The 15,409-nt window shown below is 43.2% G+C and overlaps 1 protein-coding gene and 1 pseudogene across 18 annotated transcripts in view; both read right to left on the bottom strand.

The window, feature by feature from the left end:
* The window catches only part of LOC135220788 (IQ motif and SEC7 domain-containing protein 1-like), a 192,586-nt gene that overhangs the window by 84,644 nt on the left and 92,533 nt on the right, over positions 1 to 15,409 (bottom strand). For 11 of the 18 annotated variants that reach the window (XR_010315799.1, XM_064258269.1, XM_064258270.1 and 8 more), the window contains one exon: positions 10,793 to 10,834. The exons of the other annotated variants lie outside the window; for them this stretch is intronic. Coding sequence is in view for 10 of the 11 variants with exons in the window: in XM_064258269.1 (XP_064114339.1) it covers positions 10,793 to 10,834 (42 nt within the window). In the remaining variant the exon portion in view is untranslated. The remainder of the gene's footprint in view (positions 1 to 10,792; positions 10,835 to 15,409) is intronic. 18 annotated transcript variants of the gene reach the window in all.
* LOC135220790 (uncharacterized) lies at positions 327 to 2,288 on the bottom strand (annotated as a pseudogene).

Below are 15,409 nucleotides of genomic sequence, written 5' to 3'. Positions count from 1 at the left end.
GAGAGAGAGAGAGAGAGAGAGAGAGAGAGAGAGTCTCGCTGACTATGACCCCTAGAAGAGATAACGTTTTAAGTGGCACTAACAGCCCCTAGAACTCCTTCAATGTCGATGTGATTGAGCACCTACCAGTATTCATTGTTGAAATCCACGACGTGGTGGTGATGAAGATGATGAAGGTGATGGCAGCTGCATAGCTGTTGCTGATGCTGTTGTTGTTGTTGTAGGCGCTGCTGTTGATATTGTTGTTGCTGGTGTTGTATGGCCAGAGGGGGCGGAGGGACCAGATGAGTGTGAGGGAGGCACCCATAACGCAGCTGGGTGAAGGGTTGAGGGGGAGGAAGGGGCGGGGGTAAGGGCGGTGGGCGTGGTGGTGGAAGTTGACCATAACAAGGAGGAGGAGGAGCGGGTGGCCGGGGGAGGGCAGGGGCGGCGGCACTTGGGGGTGAGGGGACAACTGGGGATTAGAGGGAGGGGCTGGTGGTGGAGGTGGACGAGTCCATTCGGTTGTTGCTGCTGTTGCTGTGGTGGAGGCGTTGGAGGAGGGGGAGGCCCCGGGGAAGAAGGAGGGCGGTGGGGGGAAGGCCGCTGCCACAGCACGGCTGTGAATGAGCCATGTTTTGACAGCGGGGAGGGTGAGGGTGAGGAGGAGGCCGTTGCTGCTGAGGGTGAGAAGGAGGATGACACAGACGGAGCTGCGACAGCAGGAGGCCGCCGTGGATGTTACTGTAATGAGGGGGCGGCTGGCCCCCTCCCGCCTGAGGACCAACACACCTCGTCTGTTTTTGACATGGGTGGCTGCTGCAGGGCGCCATGAGGTGGAGGGGGCGGGGGAGGGGGTTCTTCAGGAGCTGGGAGTCGCGGGGCCGATTCCCTCCATGAGGCCCTTCGGTGCATTCGCGAAAGCCGCGTGGCGGGGGGCGGAGGGGCGTCGGTTCGTGCACGTGATGGATGGGAAGGTAAGTTGGGCGGGGGAGGCTGCCGATGGGGGAGGGAATTGTAGTGTGGGGGAATCTTGGGCGCGGGCTGTGAATGAGGCAGCGACCCAAAGCGAGGGCCAGGAAAAGGTGGGTGGTTGCATCCCTGTGGGTGTGGAGCCAAGGGCCGCGGCTGGGTTCGATGTGGGCTCTGGTGTGGGCTGTTTCCAGGACTCCCCCGTGGGCTCTGTTGTACCACAGGTGGATGGGCGTGACGTGGGATCGGTGGCGCAGGCGGAATTCCATGCTGGTTCTGTGGCGGGCGTGGCACGCAATAGGCATAGCAGGAAGGGCACGGCTGCACGGCCCCAGGGACGTGCATGACGAACTGTGTAACAACACCACGCAGACTCTACACTAATGGAAAACACAGCTATTCGTTGCAAGGCGCCGCCAATTGCCTAAACATCGTGACAAGATTCCTGCTGGGTCGTCTTTTCCATCTGCGGTAAAACCTTTCGCTCGCTCGCTCTCTCTCTCTCTCTCTCTCTTTTCTCGTTACACTTCGGCCTACGAATTCTCTCCTTGGTAGTACTAACGGCGTGAGCAATAATTTTCAAATGACGAGAGGTGGGGAGGGGTTGGTGGTGGGACGAGGGTCCTTTGAGAGAGATCTACTTCCTCCGTGGGTGGATTAGGTAAAGGGCTAGCGTCGTTCCTAACTACTGACTACAGTATAGGTGTTACAGCAATTCCTATGTCACCATGTTATGGATCACTACTAGCGTCACAAGCTAATTACCAAACGAGCACTATACATTTTTCAGCATTTTCGAAGCCAAGGAATCTATCGCTTATTTTCTGAAGGCAAAAAAAGTCAACATTACCTCATAATCTCTAAGGAACCGGTATTGTACGATCGAAATCCTGAGGGTCGCATGTTTCCATTTAATTCATGATTAAAGAGGACACCTTTATCTCTCACGCATCCCTTTTATCTCTCAGGCATCCACTGACTTATTTCAAATTCCTTGAAATATTATATCATTATTATATAAAAAGTCAGTGCACAAAAAAAGCCACTTGCTTTATACAGCTTAGGCCTATTCCGAACCTCGGATGACAATATCACACAAATGTACAACCTGGTCGGGTTTGGCTGCTTATTGAAGACGAACAAACATTCGAAATTCCCGAACTAGACACCAACATTGGGAAATTGCTATCGTAATTCTTTCTTTTCACACTCAATCACTACAGGAACTGCAACATTCAAATCTTCCAGAGACTATCTACTGTGACGAAACACCTAGAAAAACAAACGCAGACATTATCCAAAGGTCTTGTTCCCCTACAACTGCTCTGCTCTGCCCCTTTTACCTTGCGCTCTCTCATGTAAACAATGAGATACAGTGCTGCTTAACCACGTGATATGCACAATTCGCTGACACATCTGCTGCATCTGATGTCAGCGTCAAGATTTCATTTCCAGAGAAGCCCGAAAAACCTCCTAGACACCAGTTCGACCACATGAGATTTGGACGACTAACAGAAGCTACGTAGGAAGAGGCGAGGGAGCGACAGCGTCAAACAGTCTGGCACACACAGCGTTGACTAGGCTACCGGGAGAGAAAGAGCTGTGCTGGCGGGGTAGTGCGTGGTAGAGAGAGAGAGAGAGAGAGAGAGAGAGAGAGAGAGAGAGAGAATGTCGGAGGGAGGGGAGAGACCGATGTATTTCGCAAACACCGGTCTCGCTTTTCCACCTGCGAAGGCCCTTTGTAATGACTGATCTTCCGGCTGATTATAAGCCCAACAGAAGGCACTGACACAAACCTGCTTAATGACAGCAAACCAATATATGCCAATGCCATCATATTATATCTTACACATGGGAAAACTACTGGTCAATTCTCCCCTCAAATGGAGACCGCCTCGGGCGGGCGAGCCACTCATTCAAGAACACAGACATACGAACGTACCCACAACACTCTCCCTCGGCCTCCCCAACCCCTCATACAAACACACAAGCAGCAGACGAACTCACGCACAAACATACAGTGAGGCGGGGCCAGGCAAGCGTATTGATTGCTGCTGAACGCTGCTAGCACAAGCCGGTGGCGGAACACAGCTGATTCTCCTTTGCTGCTGCTGCTGCTCTCGCTGTTTCCACTGCTGTTGAACGACGCTGGCTGTGCCACGCCCGACAACCACGCAGCGTTAAAAAACCAACTCTTTCAGAAGCCTCACAAACACGTCGATAAAAACTCCACAGCACGTAATATGCTCTTATAAATGAACTATCAAGACCAGGAAAAACAGGAGGAGCAGTCTGTGGGAAGAAAGGGAAAGCTAAAAGAAAAAAGAAAAAGAAAAAAAAACTTCTTTTGTGCCCTAGAGAACGCTACACAACAGCCCCATTACGAAAGCGCTCTATCATTTTCCCCTGGGCATGGCAACCTGCCAATAAGAAATCAAACTTTCCCTACAAAAGCCACCTATATGGCGGACTGTTGCCAAGGTAGGACTCACACACTACTTGCTAATTCATAACATTCTAATCTGCTGTTGGACTACAACCAATAAAACAAGTAAAATCTCAGGTGAGTAGGAGTAACACAACAAAAGGAGTCGGGAAATAATGTTGATCACAGCAAAGGAAAACTGGCACTGAAATTTTAAGAATTAAAACGATAAGATTTAGGTACACATCTAATCTACGATAGTGACTTAATATTTTTATTCCTCCAAAGGAAGACCAATAATATTATATCTGCAGTCTTCAAACAATAAAGGATAAATATCTATACATAAAATGAAACAATGCATACCACTTTATTTTGAAGGAGTACCAGAACGAAATGAACATTGTATGAGGACACCAAGCAGGAACATCTGTGACTTCTCTTCCTTATTGAAATTCCTTACTGATCTTTCTGATCAAGTGACGTCACTGATCAAGCCACACGGAGGAAGCATACCGAGACTCATCCGAAACCCCGAGTTTACTCCGTGGGAGTCTCAATAGGGGGAAGGAGACCGGGAAGAAAGAAGCCCCTCTTCTCTTCGCTTCTTCCTCTTCCCAATAAGAGCTAGACCGACCGTCGACCGACCGTGAGTGAGCACTGTGGCCATAACAGCAGCGCCATCTATTGGCCTCCGGTGTAACCACTTCACAGGACATCACTCGACGGGATTCAACTCCTTACTTCCGTTGTGCACAACATTGCGCGTTTTTATCTATTACTTTCTTCTCATCAGTTATGTTATGCTTATTTACGTTAATCTGAGATTAATACAATTTATCTTGCACATTCTTGTTATCAGGAAATCCCTGGTCTGATTTTTATGCCAAATCCTAGTCTTTAAAAATCTATATATGTTTTTCTTTTTCTATTCAATAGGTACTAACCAGATTTTTGTTAAACCTACTGCTGTATACATCATTACTACGCACATGCCAACTACAACATTGTCCACACCGAGGTATGCGACTGGAAAAAAACAAAACACCCACGACCTTTGACCTTTAGGTTTCATGAAGTGTTCGTTCGCTAGCATATTTAGTTGGGCATATACACCCCAATGTGATATACATAGCTGGTTTTAACTTATTGGGGGGGGGGGGGGGGGGGGGGGGGGAGGCGCAGCATATCTTCCAAGAGGGTCAAATCTTAAAACATACATGGATAGTTTCCAGTGTCAATCAGACAAACAGTGTGTGTGTGTGTGTGTGTGTGTGTGTGTGTAATTTCAGTGAAACAAGATGCCATAAAGAAAAAATAAAGAAAGTTACATTGACTTTTTTTTCAACAGTTGCATTTACTGATCAATTGAAATCACACATTTCTTGAAAGAATAACGCAGTTATATACTGCATATAAATATTATACAATATGATAGGATACCTTTAATTTACTTAAGCAAAGAATATACTGTAGGATGTGTAAATAAAATGTATATATATATATCTATATATATATATATATATATATATATATATATATATATATATATAGATATAGATATAAAGATATAGATAGATAGATAGATAGATAGATAGCTACGATATGAGTGTCTTTTCAAGTGTAAAGTACCTGGCAGTGCGTGTGTATGGGCTAATTCAAGAAATACAACCTGATTGGACAAGGTGGAGGTCTGGTCTTGACTGGTGGTTACCACAGATCTTATTTTACTGATATACTAGTCATAAGCCTTGCCAGAGCTCCCACGAAACAAAGTGGGATAAACATTTGCTTTTCTGCTCGGAGCTATATTGTGACTATAATAAACAGCTTTCCCAAAGCATTTCTTTGTTTGCCTCAGTCTTCGATTAAGTCTGTATAGTCCTTAAGACTAGACTACATCTCCAATTAAAAGACAAGATCTCGTAAAGCCTACTCAACCATCTAAATTATGATCACAGACTAATCAAATGCTACTAAAGGATTATCAAAACGGGAGAAGCCATGAAGGCTTAGGCTGGCCCAGAAAAAGTTGGCACCTATAGCTGTTTCTGCTTACTTGAATATCTTATTTGTATGTTACTGTGTCCGTGGCAGAAAGGTAATCAACCACTATGTAGTAACCAAAGATAACCCTCCCCACCTTCAATAAAAAAAAACAGGCGAATGAACTGCTTTGTCCGCCAATTTCTGTTGTGTCACCATAGTCTGCCTCCTGAAGGAACTTTAGGTAACTGCCTACAGTGACATTTTTTTAAATCTACCTCAAGGTGAAACATTTTGCTAGGACCTACAGTCTTTCTTATATTTCAAAACAAGCTTAAGCCAGTCCTTGAATTAAGTGTAAAGGACGGTTTGCAACCTACTTTAGCTACGACTGCCAACCACCACGCATACAAATGCCAACAACATGGTCCCCATGTGCAGTTACAACCAGTACTTCTTCAAGCACAAGATCTTGCAGAACACTACTAGCACCATTACAGTTAAGACACATCCCAAGAAAACTTGTACAACAACACCGAAGAAAAGACTGCCCTCAATCTACACTACAGATACGGTTATTAACGATCCCATTGGAGCATCAGCCAACTTGAGCTAACTCTTACAACCTTGCCAACAACAATTCTCATGCCTAATAACAAGAGGCCCAACTCTGGAAAAATATCTAATCTACAGTGGGTCTAGTGCACCTTTGAGCATCCTGGAACTATCCCACTGAGCATCCTGGAACTATCCCACAACTCAGGTTATGCCCAACAAGCAAAGCAGCCTCTAATAAAACTATCAAAGTTTGCACAGGTACGGAGTCTCACAGACGGATCAAGACATGTGGTCCAACCTAAATGTTCAAATCAGTTTGATTATCAATACTGATTACTTCCACTCCTTTGTGCATGCCCTTGACAAATACACAAAAATTTGTACACAAAAGGATGTGAGTAAGGCTGACCATAATTAACCAGTTCTTAATGCCAGGTCAACTACGTGTAAATGCATATGGGTATTTGTTAATCCTCCCAAAGAAGCATCCATAGCCCAAATGTGGATACTGGATACCCAAGACAAAACGCTTGTCACGCATCTTGCACCGGGAAGGTGGGAAGGTATGAGTTGCACAATACCACCAAGGGGCCAAATGCAATGCAGACCTGGCCTTAAGAAAGACAAAATCCCCCTGAGCAAATATCAAACTGAGGAAAACCACTTACAAAAACCCGCAGCTGTACAAACAAAATGACTCTTACAAGGATACTTCACCCAGAACTTCAACAAGGAAACTGAACCCGTGAACTAACAGAAAGGCTTCAGCTTCTTTCCCACCTTTATTCCTACATTAAGGGGTTGGCTGCCTGATGTGCCTTCTCCACTGCCTTGTATCAAAGGCTTCATCCTCCATCAAACCTCTTCTCTCCATATCTTCCTTCACTTTATCACGCCATCTAATCCTCTGTTTCCCTCTTGCGCTTCTCTCTAACAGGTTCTTCCCAAGCCCTCTTGACTCCCTCCTCGTCATCCATCCTCAACACTTACCCATACCATTTCAATCGTGATTCTCTTACCCCCTTTTATAATCTTTACTAAGCCTGCCCTTCTTATTTCATCACTTTCCAATCTCTCAAGCAGCGAAATTCCCATAATCCACCTCAGCATTCTCATCTTTGTTCTCTGAAGCTTTACTTCCTCTTTTCTTCTGAGAGCCCATGTTTCTGCTCCATCCATTAACACTAGTCTTATCACTGTGTTATATATCTTGACTTTTAGCTTGATTGGCATTTTTTTATCACATACCACTCCAGCTACCTCTCTCCACTTCCCTCATGCAGCTTTTATCCTACTGTCAACTTCAGCCTCACATCCTCCCTCTTGGCTTAAGCCTCTTTTTTCCTGTATTACTATTCTGTCTCTATCTTCCCTACTGCTAAGCAAAACCTCTGTTCTATTTACATTCACCTTTAAGCCACCCCTCTCTAAAGATTCCTGCCACTCTCCAACCCTTTTCTGTAGGTCCTCCTCATTTTCAGCAGTAATCACCAGATCATCAGCATACATTTCCCACAGCACTTCGATCCTGATCGCTTCCCTCAACACATCCATGACCAGCACAAACAAAAATGGGCTTAATGCTGACCCCTGGTGTAATCTAACACTAACTTCAAAGTTTTCTGTTTCCCCAACTGCTGTTATCACTTTTGTGTGCATTCTTTTATATATCATCTCAACTAGTCAAACCAACTTTTTTGGCACTTTGCTTTTCCCTAAGCACCAGAACATCACTACTGTTGGGGTTCTATCATAGGTTTTCTCTAGGTCTATGAATGCACAACAGAGCTTCTGGTTTCCCTTTGGCCTCTTTTCCTATAGCTGTCTTACTATGAAGATGGCATCCATCATCCCTCTTCCTCTCATGAATCCATATTGCTGTTTCCAGATCTTTACAATCTCTCTTATCTCTCATCCAGTAATCTCTCTATAACTTTCAATCCATGCTCTGTTAGTCTAATTCCCCTGTAGTTACCAAAATCCATGACAACTCCCTTCTCTTGTATATATATACCATTAGACTCTCCTCCCAGTCCCTTGGCCTTTCTTCCTCTACACATATAGCTTTTAATAAATCAAGCATCCATTTCTCCCCCTCTGCACCTAGTAATTTGAGCATTTCAATTTGGAACTCTGGATGGACCTGGTGATTTACCATTCTTCATTTTCCTTAAAGGTCTCTTCACTTCTGTTTCCTGTATCTCCCTCATTGGTCCCTCCACCCTGTGTTTCCACCATTATCTCCCATATCATTCCAAATTGAAGATTGGCCCACCGCAACCTCTCGCAGTTTCTGCAGTATGCCAAACCATAACCCAGCAGGATACAGAGATCCAGCTTCAAGACCATCTTCAGAGCCACTTGCTCCCCTATAATCAGACAATCCAGCACCATACGACCCAGCAATCACATCGAAAGGTATCATGACAAGCATCATGTGGAGTCCACGAAATGACCCTGGTTAAAGGAAAATGGGCAGAACACGATGAAGGAAAAAGTACAATTCTTCAAGACTACAATGTTGACTCAGGACTTAAATAAAGTCACAAAGTTTTAACGAGTAAGACATCTTATCCCACCCTCTCGACACATAGATGGCTTCCTATTGTACTTTCGTAACCTTGAACCAAAGCAGCTTTAAGCTATATTTATTTATATATAAAGGTCACGGTCAGGCTAATGAGTGTTCAACAGAGCGACCGAACATTCACACACAGGAGAGAGAGAGAGAGAGAGAGAGAGAGAGAGAGAGAGAGAGAGAGAGAGAGAGAGAGAGAGAGAGTTCTGGCTCCATAACATTCTTTTCATGAAATGACTACATCTCAATTCACTGCCGATACATTCAATGCCAAAATCATGTGAGGAAATGACGTTACTGTGGACTTAACGAACAAGAATTCCTACATAATTTTTTTTTTTACCTTTTGACCGTGTCAACCATTAGAGCTTTCTTGTCACATACTGAAATGCATACTGGATTAAGCTACTTCCCGTTTAAGAACTATAGTCTCTGAAGATACAGAAATGACAGAAGAAATACAACTGTAAATGCTCCAAATCACAGAATAATAAAATAATGCACCTAAACAAGTAGATGATGAACACTCCCCCCCCCACCCTCTCTCTCTCTCTCTCTCTCTCTCTCTCTCTCTCGTCTCTCTCTCCTCTCTCCTCTCCTTCCCTCTCTCTCTCTCTCTCTCTGCAAACGTTTGATCAATGACACCTAAGTAAGTTCTTCTACTAACTGTGAAGGGCAAATGTACGCAAAACAATTCTGAGCATGTAGTAAAATAAGACTAATGTTTTGAAACTAAAATCAAAGAATAGAAATCCTCAAGCCCTTTCAATCATTCCCACACAAAATGAGTTCTTGAACTGCGCTATGATAGTTTTATAGTGGCCACTCAAAAGACGAAGTCAATCAAAGCATCCCATAAGAAAAACCATGGTACCACAGATCAGACTATGGTGCCAAAACCTATTGAGAAAATGACTGACAAAATTCATTTTCTACCACTACAGAAAATGACAGGCTGTCCAGCACTGAATGATCTCCAAGGCCTGTAGCTCAGCTGGTTGGCTTAACCTGTTAACCCAGCAGCGTTTAGCTCAACGGTGTTTAGCTCAAAGGAATGCCAAAACGTGTCCCCACTTGTTGGGTCAACTAGACCATGGATCTTTCTAATAATTAAAGAAGAATTTGAGTTTTGTTGAAGAAAGTAGCATTTCTGACCTGGCAACTTAACAGGCCAAAAATGAGGGTTGAATTCGCGAGATGTTTCATCTTAACCTTCTTTAGCACACCACTTGACTCCAAATGACTGTCTCAACACCCTTTTGTTGAATAATCATCAAATACAAGGAAAATTCCCATGCTTTGACAGAAATCCGAAACTGGATCAATGGTGCAAACGAATGAAACCTATCGTTCAAAAGTATCAAAGTTCCGACAGGAACAGTCAAAACCAATTCTAAAAAGAGGAGGGGTCTTGAAGGTACTGTGGTACTCCCGTTGCAATCAGTTCACCCTGCAGCTGACACACCTTAGTCTCATTTGTTACAGACACACACACATACATTTTCTAAGGATGGCATCAGAAAAGAATTCTTTCAGGCCAGTCAAAGAGAACGAAAAGTGAGAGGTCAACTGGAGCCAAGGTCTTCTAAATACAAATTGAAAACGTGACGTGCGCTGTGTTACCTGCTGGACACGCGAGGCCATGAGAGGTACACCAAATTCCGAGCACTTCTGGTAATGAACACGTAACTACGACTATTCACAAACTATTAGCTAACTTTCCCTGCCTTTTACAGCCCGGGAGGGACCACACCCTTCGCCATGCGTGGTGGGAAGTCCATACTTCGCTATAAAATAACAACAGCACGAGCACCGAAAGAAATCAACGCTATGGATTCAGAATAGAAAACAATATGTATGCCAAAGACCAAGCGCTGGGACATATGAAGAGGTCATTCAGTGATCAAATGGGAAAAGGAGAGTAAAGGTGTAGCTGCCAGGAGGGAAGACTCGCAGTTCCATAAGGCATCAATTATAAGGAGAGGAGAGGGTGGAGAGTAAGATGGAAGAAAGATAACATGAAAGGAGAGGAGGTTCAGTACAAGGAAAGAAAAGGTGTTGCAGCTACGGGTAGAAGAGACACTGCAAAGAAATTGAAGTAATAGTAATGTCTACAAGGCACAGCTACCCCCTCTGCTTGTAACTCTATGGATTTGGCACTTCCAAAAGCTATATTATGCGAGTCTTCTGGTTACAACAACGGCAAACCAAATCGCCTGACCTTCTTTCGTATTCAATTTCAATTGTTTTTTATAATCCCAGCTTTCGTACCAGATCAAAATGGTCCCACTCACCTCAAAGGTAACTCGAGTCCCACACAGGAAAATCTGACGTACCTGCAAAAGAAGAAGAACAAGTCAGACTTTGCATATTGGGATTTCTCATAAGCAGAGCTTAATGGACTACGTGACTTAAGAAATTCTGCACGGGACTCTACAACCACGTTAGCCCCTTTCACTTACGTACAAAACTTTCTAGAGATGTCGAATGTAATATAAAATTGAGGCCAAAGGTCAGGTGCAGCTTGGGACCTGCGAAGTGGTCCAGCATAAAAGGGAAATTGAGCGGAAAGGCTTTGAAAGGCGAAACAGGGCAAAACTTCGCAGTTGCACTATGAGGCAAATGTTAGCAGAAATAATAGAATACCACAGAGTTTAGACCAAAGGCCAAACGCTGGGACCTTTGAGGTCATTCAGACCTGGAAAGGAAATTGAGAGTGGGTAGGTTAGAAAAGTGTAACAGAGGCAAACCTCACAGTTGCACTATGAAATAATTGTTATGAGAGGTGTGATGGCAAAATGGGCGAAATATGAATGTAGGTACAGTAAAAGGATTGAAAAGGGTTGCAGCTAGGGGTCGCAGAGATGCTGCAAAGAACCTTAAGTAATGCCCACAGTGTATAGCGTGAGGTGCATTGACGGCACTAACTCCGTACGAGAGATTGTTAGGAGAGCGTCGAGGAAAGATGGAAGAAGAGAATATGAACGGAGGAATAGTAAACGGATTGAATGGCCTCTCTGGAGGTCGTCAATATTGCCATTCATCGTTTGCAATTATTAGGGGGGGAGGATAAATTAAATCTTTGATAAATCTAGAACAACAGTACATTAACTTTTGAAGTATAAAATCATGCTCCTAAGCAAATTCTTCCATAAAAAAAGATTTGGCGTTCTGCATAAAAGTGCCGGTCACTTAAAAATGTACATCAAGGTCACTCTCTACTATTGGCGTCAAGTGTGAAGTCACCCACGGTTCCCATGGTATCCAAATATCATCTACCTTTGAGGAAAAAAGGAGAGGGGAAGCACATGGAATCCTTCATAAAACCAAGTGCCTTCCCATGTGGAGTATGGTGGCGAAGATTAACACAACAGTAATAGCACAGATATCATAAGTCACAGCAGCGAAGACTCCAGTAACAGAAGTGACAGCTATTGGGGTGAGGAAGTCGGATTTACATATGTATTTAACCAGCGTTTCGAAAATAAAATAAAAGATAAATCACTCCCCAGAGTCACCTGATAAGACCATATAACATCCAGTTCAGCCACTTCAGGTGAACATGTTATGGTTCAAGGTGATTCTCCACCTTTCATAGTCGTTGTTGTAGATTAAGCTGACTTTGTGACCTTGTTACTAGCTCAGATCTTTGGTCCCCCAAAGACAGCTGGCAATTTCTAAGTTAGTTTGTAATAGTGATCTTGATCTATGTGTCTTACACAGGATATAGATTTCATGTTCCATTTCATTGAAGATGTCTAGCATAGGGCTAGCTTGCATTTAACGAAGGCTTCATACCATCAAGATTGACTGCTTCCATGCCATGGAACCACTCCACACCTATACATGAATACACGTTTCAAACACGCAGACATATTAATATTTTCCGAAATTCAAGAGTAAACTTATTTAACAGATAAACAAACTTACACTTTACAAAGCCACTTTGTTTGTCATGAAAGTGACCTACTTAAACTTCCCTGAAGAAATCAAAGAGAAGCGCAAGAGAAAGTCTGACTAAGAAACTTTAACGACAAACAAAATGGCTATGTCAAATGTAACTTTGTTTCATTTATGTTATTCGTGGTTTTTAGCAAACGTTAACGTGATGTGAGCAGCGCAAAAACAAGTAGCGTAAGGCCTGATAAGCATCACCTGCTATATATCCAGCTCAATTGTTGTGCTGGAAGCCTTAGACATCTGGAGGAAGACAGTTACGTATTATACAAGGAGTTGTAACGAGAAACTGGTTTTACTCTTTTTCTCTGAACAAAGTGAGAGAAGCAAACAAGGAAGATAAACAGAAAAACCAGCCAGACACAAGAAAGAAATCAGTGAACCAAGCTCCCACAAATGAATGTAGACAGAAACAATTGCAAATGACTAAGAAAAAGGAGACCAAATCACACACACACACACACACAAAACGGGGCCAAATGGTAAAAATATCACATCTGGCAAAACTGGGAAAACGATGTAAAGTAGCAATGCTAAATTTAGACCTTACAACAATTCTCCTTGTACTTTATAATATACTTGCATTTTCATCTATTCATATATTAATTTATTTCAGTTTTTTCTGTTCTGATCTATTCTTTCTGTATTTCCCATTACCTTCTGTTACTTCTTTGAAATGAACACCACATTCTTTGGAAGCTGGAATTTCAAGTCAACTGCCCCTGTGGGCTTGTTCCATGTGAATAATGTTTATCTTCTGAATAATAATAATAATAATAATAATAATAATAATAATAATAATAATAATAATAATAATAATAATAATAATAATAACTTTTAGCTGCTCATCCGCAGTCTTACAGAATGGAATGGAAGCGATGTTTATAAGGGCAATTGCATTGTTGGTCAAAGCAAGTTGATGTGGCTGGGATTTCTTGCAGGAAACAAAGCAACGTGTTATCAGTGTGATGTAGAGAACAAATTATATTTGATTCATAACAAAACCATAACTTGAGAGCGAGGGAGAGGATTCAAGTCATCAAATTCCCAGACTGGTGAAGCGATATCAACAGACCGACTGGTGTAGGTCAAAGTTGCAGCCTGTGTGATCAGCCCTATAGTGTGTTCGCCAGACTGTTTGTCGAGCAGAGTTCAAAACGTCTACAAAGAGAGTGAATGCCCTGTCTTTTAAATACCAACTCACGCGGTTAAATGTTTTCCTATTCAGACAAATAGGTAGGCAAGCTTACAACATCACTATTTAAGAATAAGACTGAGGCCTCACAGTCTGTATAGGTGATTAGTGTGAGCTATTAACAACGCTCGTTTGAAGTTGATCATGTTCTCTTGAGAAAATCTTTTCTTATTCTTTCCTTTGTTATTCTTACTGAATACTCGCGCCGAATACGAAATTTAGGCCAACGGCCAAACTCTAGGATGTAGGTGGTCCCTCAGCGCCGAAAGGGAAATTTATAGGAAAAAAGGTTTGAAAGGTGCAACAGGAGGAAAGCCTCTCAATTCCACTAGGAGACAATTATTGGGAGAGGGAGGGACGTAGGATGAAACTAAGAGAATATCAACGGAAGCACATTAAAAGGAACGGAAGAGTTCACAGCTAGGGGGTCAAAGTGACGCTTCAAAGAACCTTAAGCAATGATTACAATGCGCCACGTAGCGTGCACTGACGGCACTAAACCCCCCCCCCCCCCCCCCCCCCCCCCAAACACACGGAGTGGATACTCACAATGTTAAACACTTATTGCATGGAGCTTGTAACTTATGGTTCTCGAAGAACTTCTCCTGGAGTAAAATGACCAGAATGACGTTCGTGTTACAACTGAATCTTCACTTGTTCCTTCTCTCTCAACCTTGTTGTTTCTGATCGGGTTAAGGATGATCGTATTTCAAATGAACTATGAAAGCGTCATTTTTATTTATATATATTGATACACCAACGTTAGAAACTCGCATTTTGGCTCTCCACTCAGCTTCCCTCAACTTCTGGTGGGAGGAGGAGGAGGAGGAGGAGGAGGAGGAGGAGGAGGAGGAGGAGGAGGAGGAGGAGGCGGCGGCTTGATCCAAGATCACCACTGATCATCAGTCAGAGAAAAACTGATCTAGTTTGTTCTCCAATTACAATTTGTCAATTCCAAAATGTCATAATCACAAAAACATTTTTTTAGTAAGTGTACAATTTTTTTTCTTCTTCTGACACAACATATGTACCACACGTAAAGAAGTGACCTGGGAGTAGAAATTGTACATCATGTTGATGCGAAGCTCAAAACAAGATCATAAAACAGAAAGGCTTACTTACGATCTGATGCAAGTATGATCACAAGCCACTATCGTTTCCCTTTGCCCTTTGAGCTTTTATTTTGTGAATAGGCATTCATACATTAAAAAGATTAACCTTGTATTCGACAGTATCCCTTCTTCTTACTGACATTTTATTGGTGATAGGACGTTCTAAAGAAAATATGGAATTTCATATATTTACCATGTCTTACTCGAGCGTGAGTGGAAGCCAGATAATGTTTCCCAGAGAGATCTACAGTTTGCAGCATTAGTCTCGAAACATCTTCCGCCCCAAAGTTTTCGGACATTCAAGAGATATTCAAGAGTGCGACTTGGCGGCATTTTCCGACAGCTTCTAGGGACGGTTCCTTGTGTCGCTTCACTACTCAAACCATGGACAGGCAAACAGACAGACAGACAGACAGCCTTTAACATCAGACACAATACAGAAAGGTGCCGAAGGATCTCAAAACGAAGCCAAATCAACTGCCGAGGAGGACAACAGCCACGGCTGTCCCTTTCACCTGCACCTGAGGCTCCTGATATCCCAATCAGCAAAGCTCCCGCGTTTGGCCTCTGTTCACTGGTCCAAGTTCCAGAGGTCCATATCGGGTCTCTTATTCGCTTCAGCACTTTGCCACCTTACACAGGGCGCC

This window comes from Macrobrachium nipponense, chromosome 2, assembly GCF_015104395.2.
Source record: "Macrobrachium nipponense isolate FS-2020 chromosome 2, ASM1510439v2, whole genome shotgun sequence".
NCBI lineage: Eukaryota > Metazoa > Arthropoda > Malacostraca > Decapoda > Palaemonidae > Macrobrachium > Macrobrachium nipponense.
The sequence above is the reverse complement of the archived record's forward strand: the minus strand, read 5'-3'. Positions and strand labels throughout refer to the sequence as shown.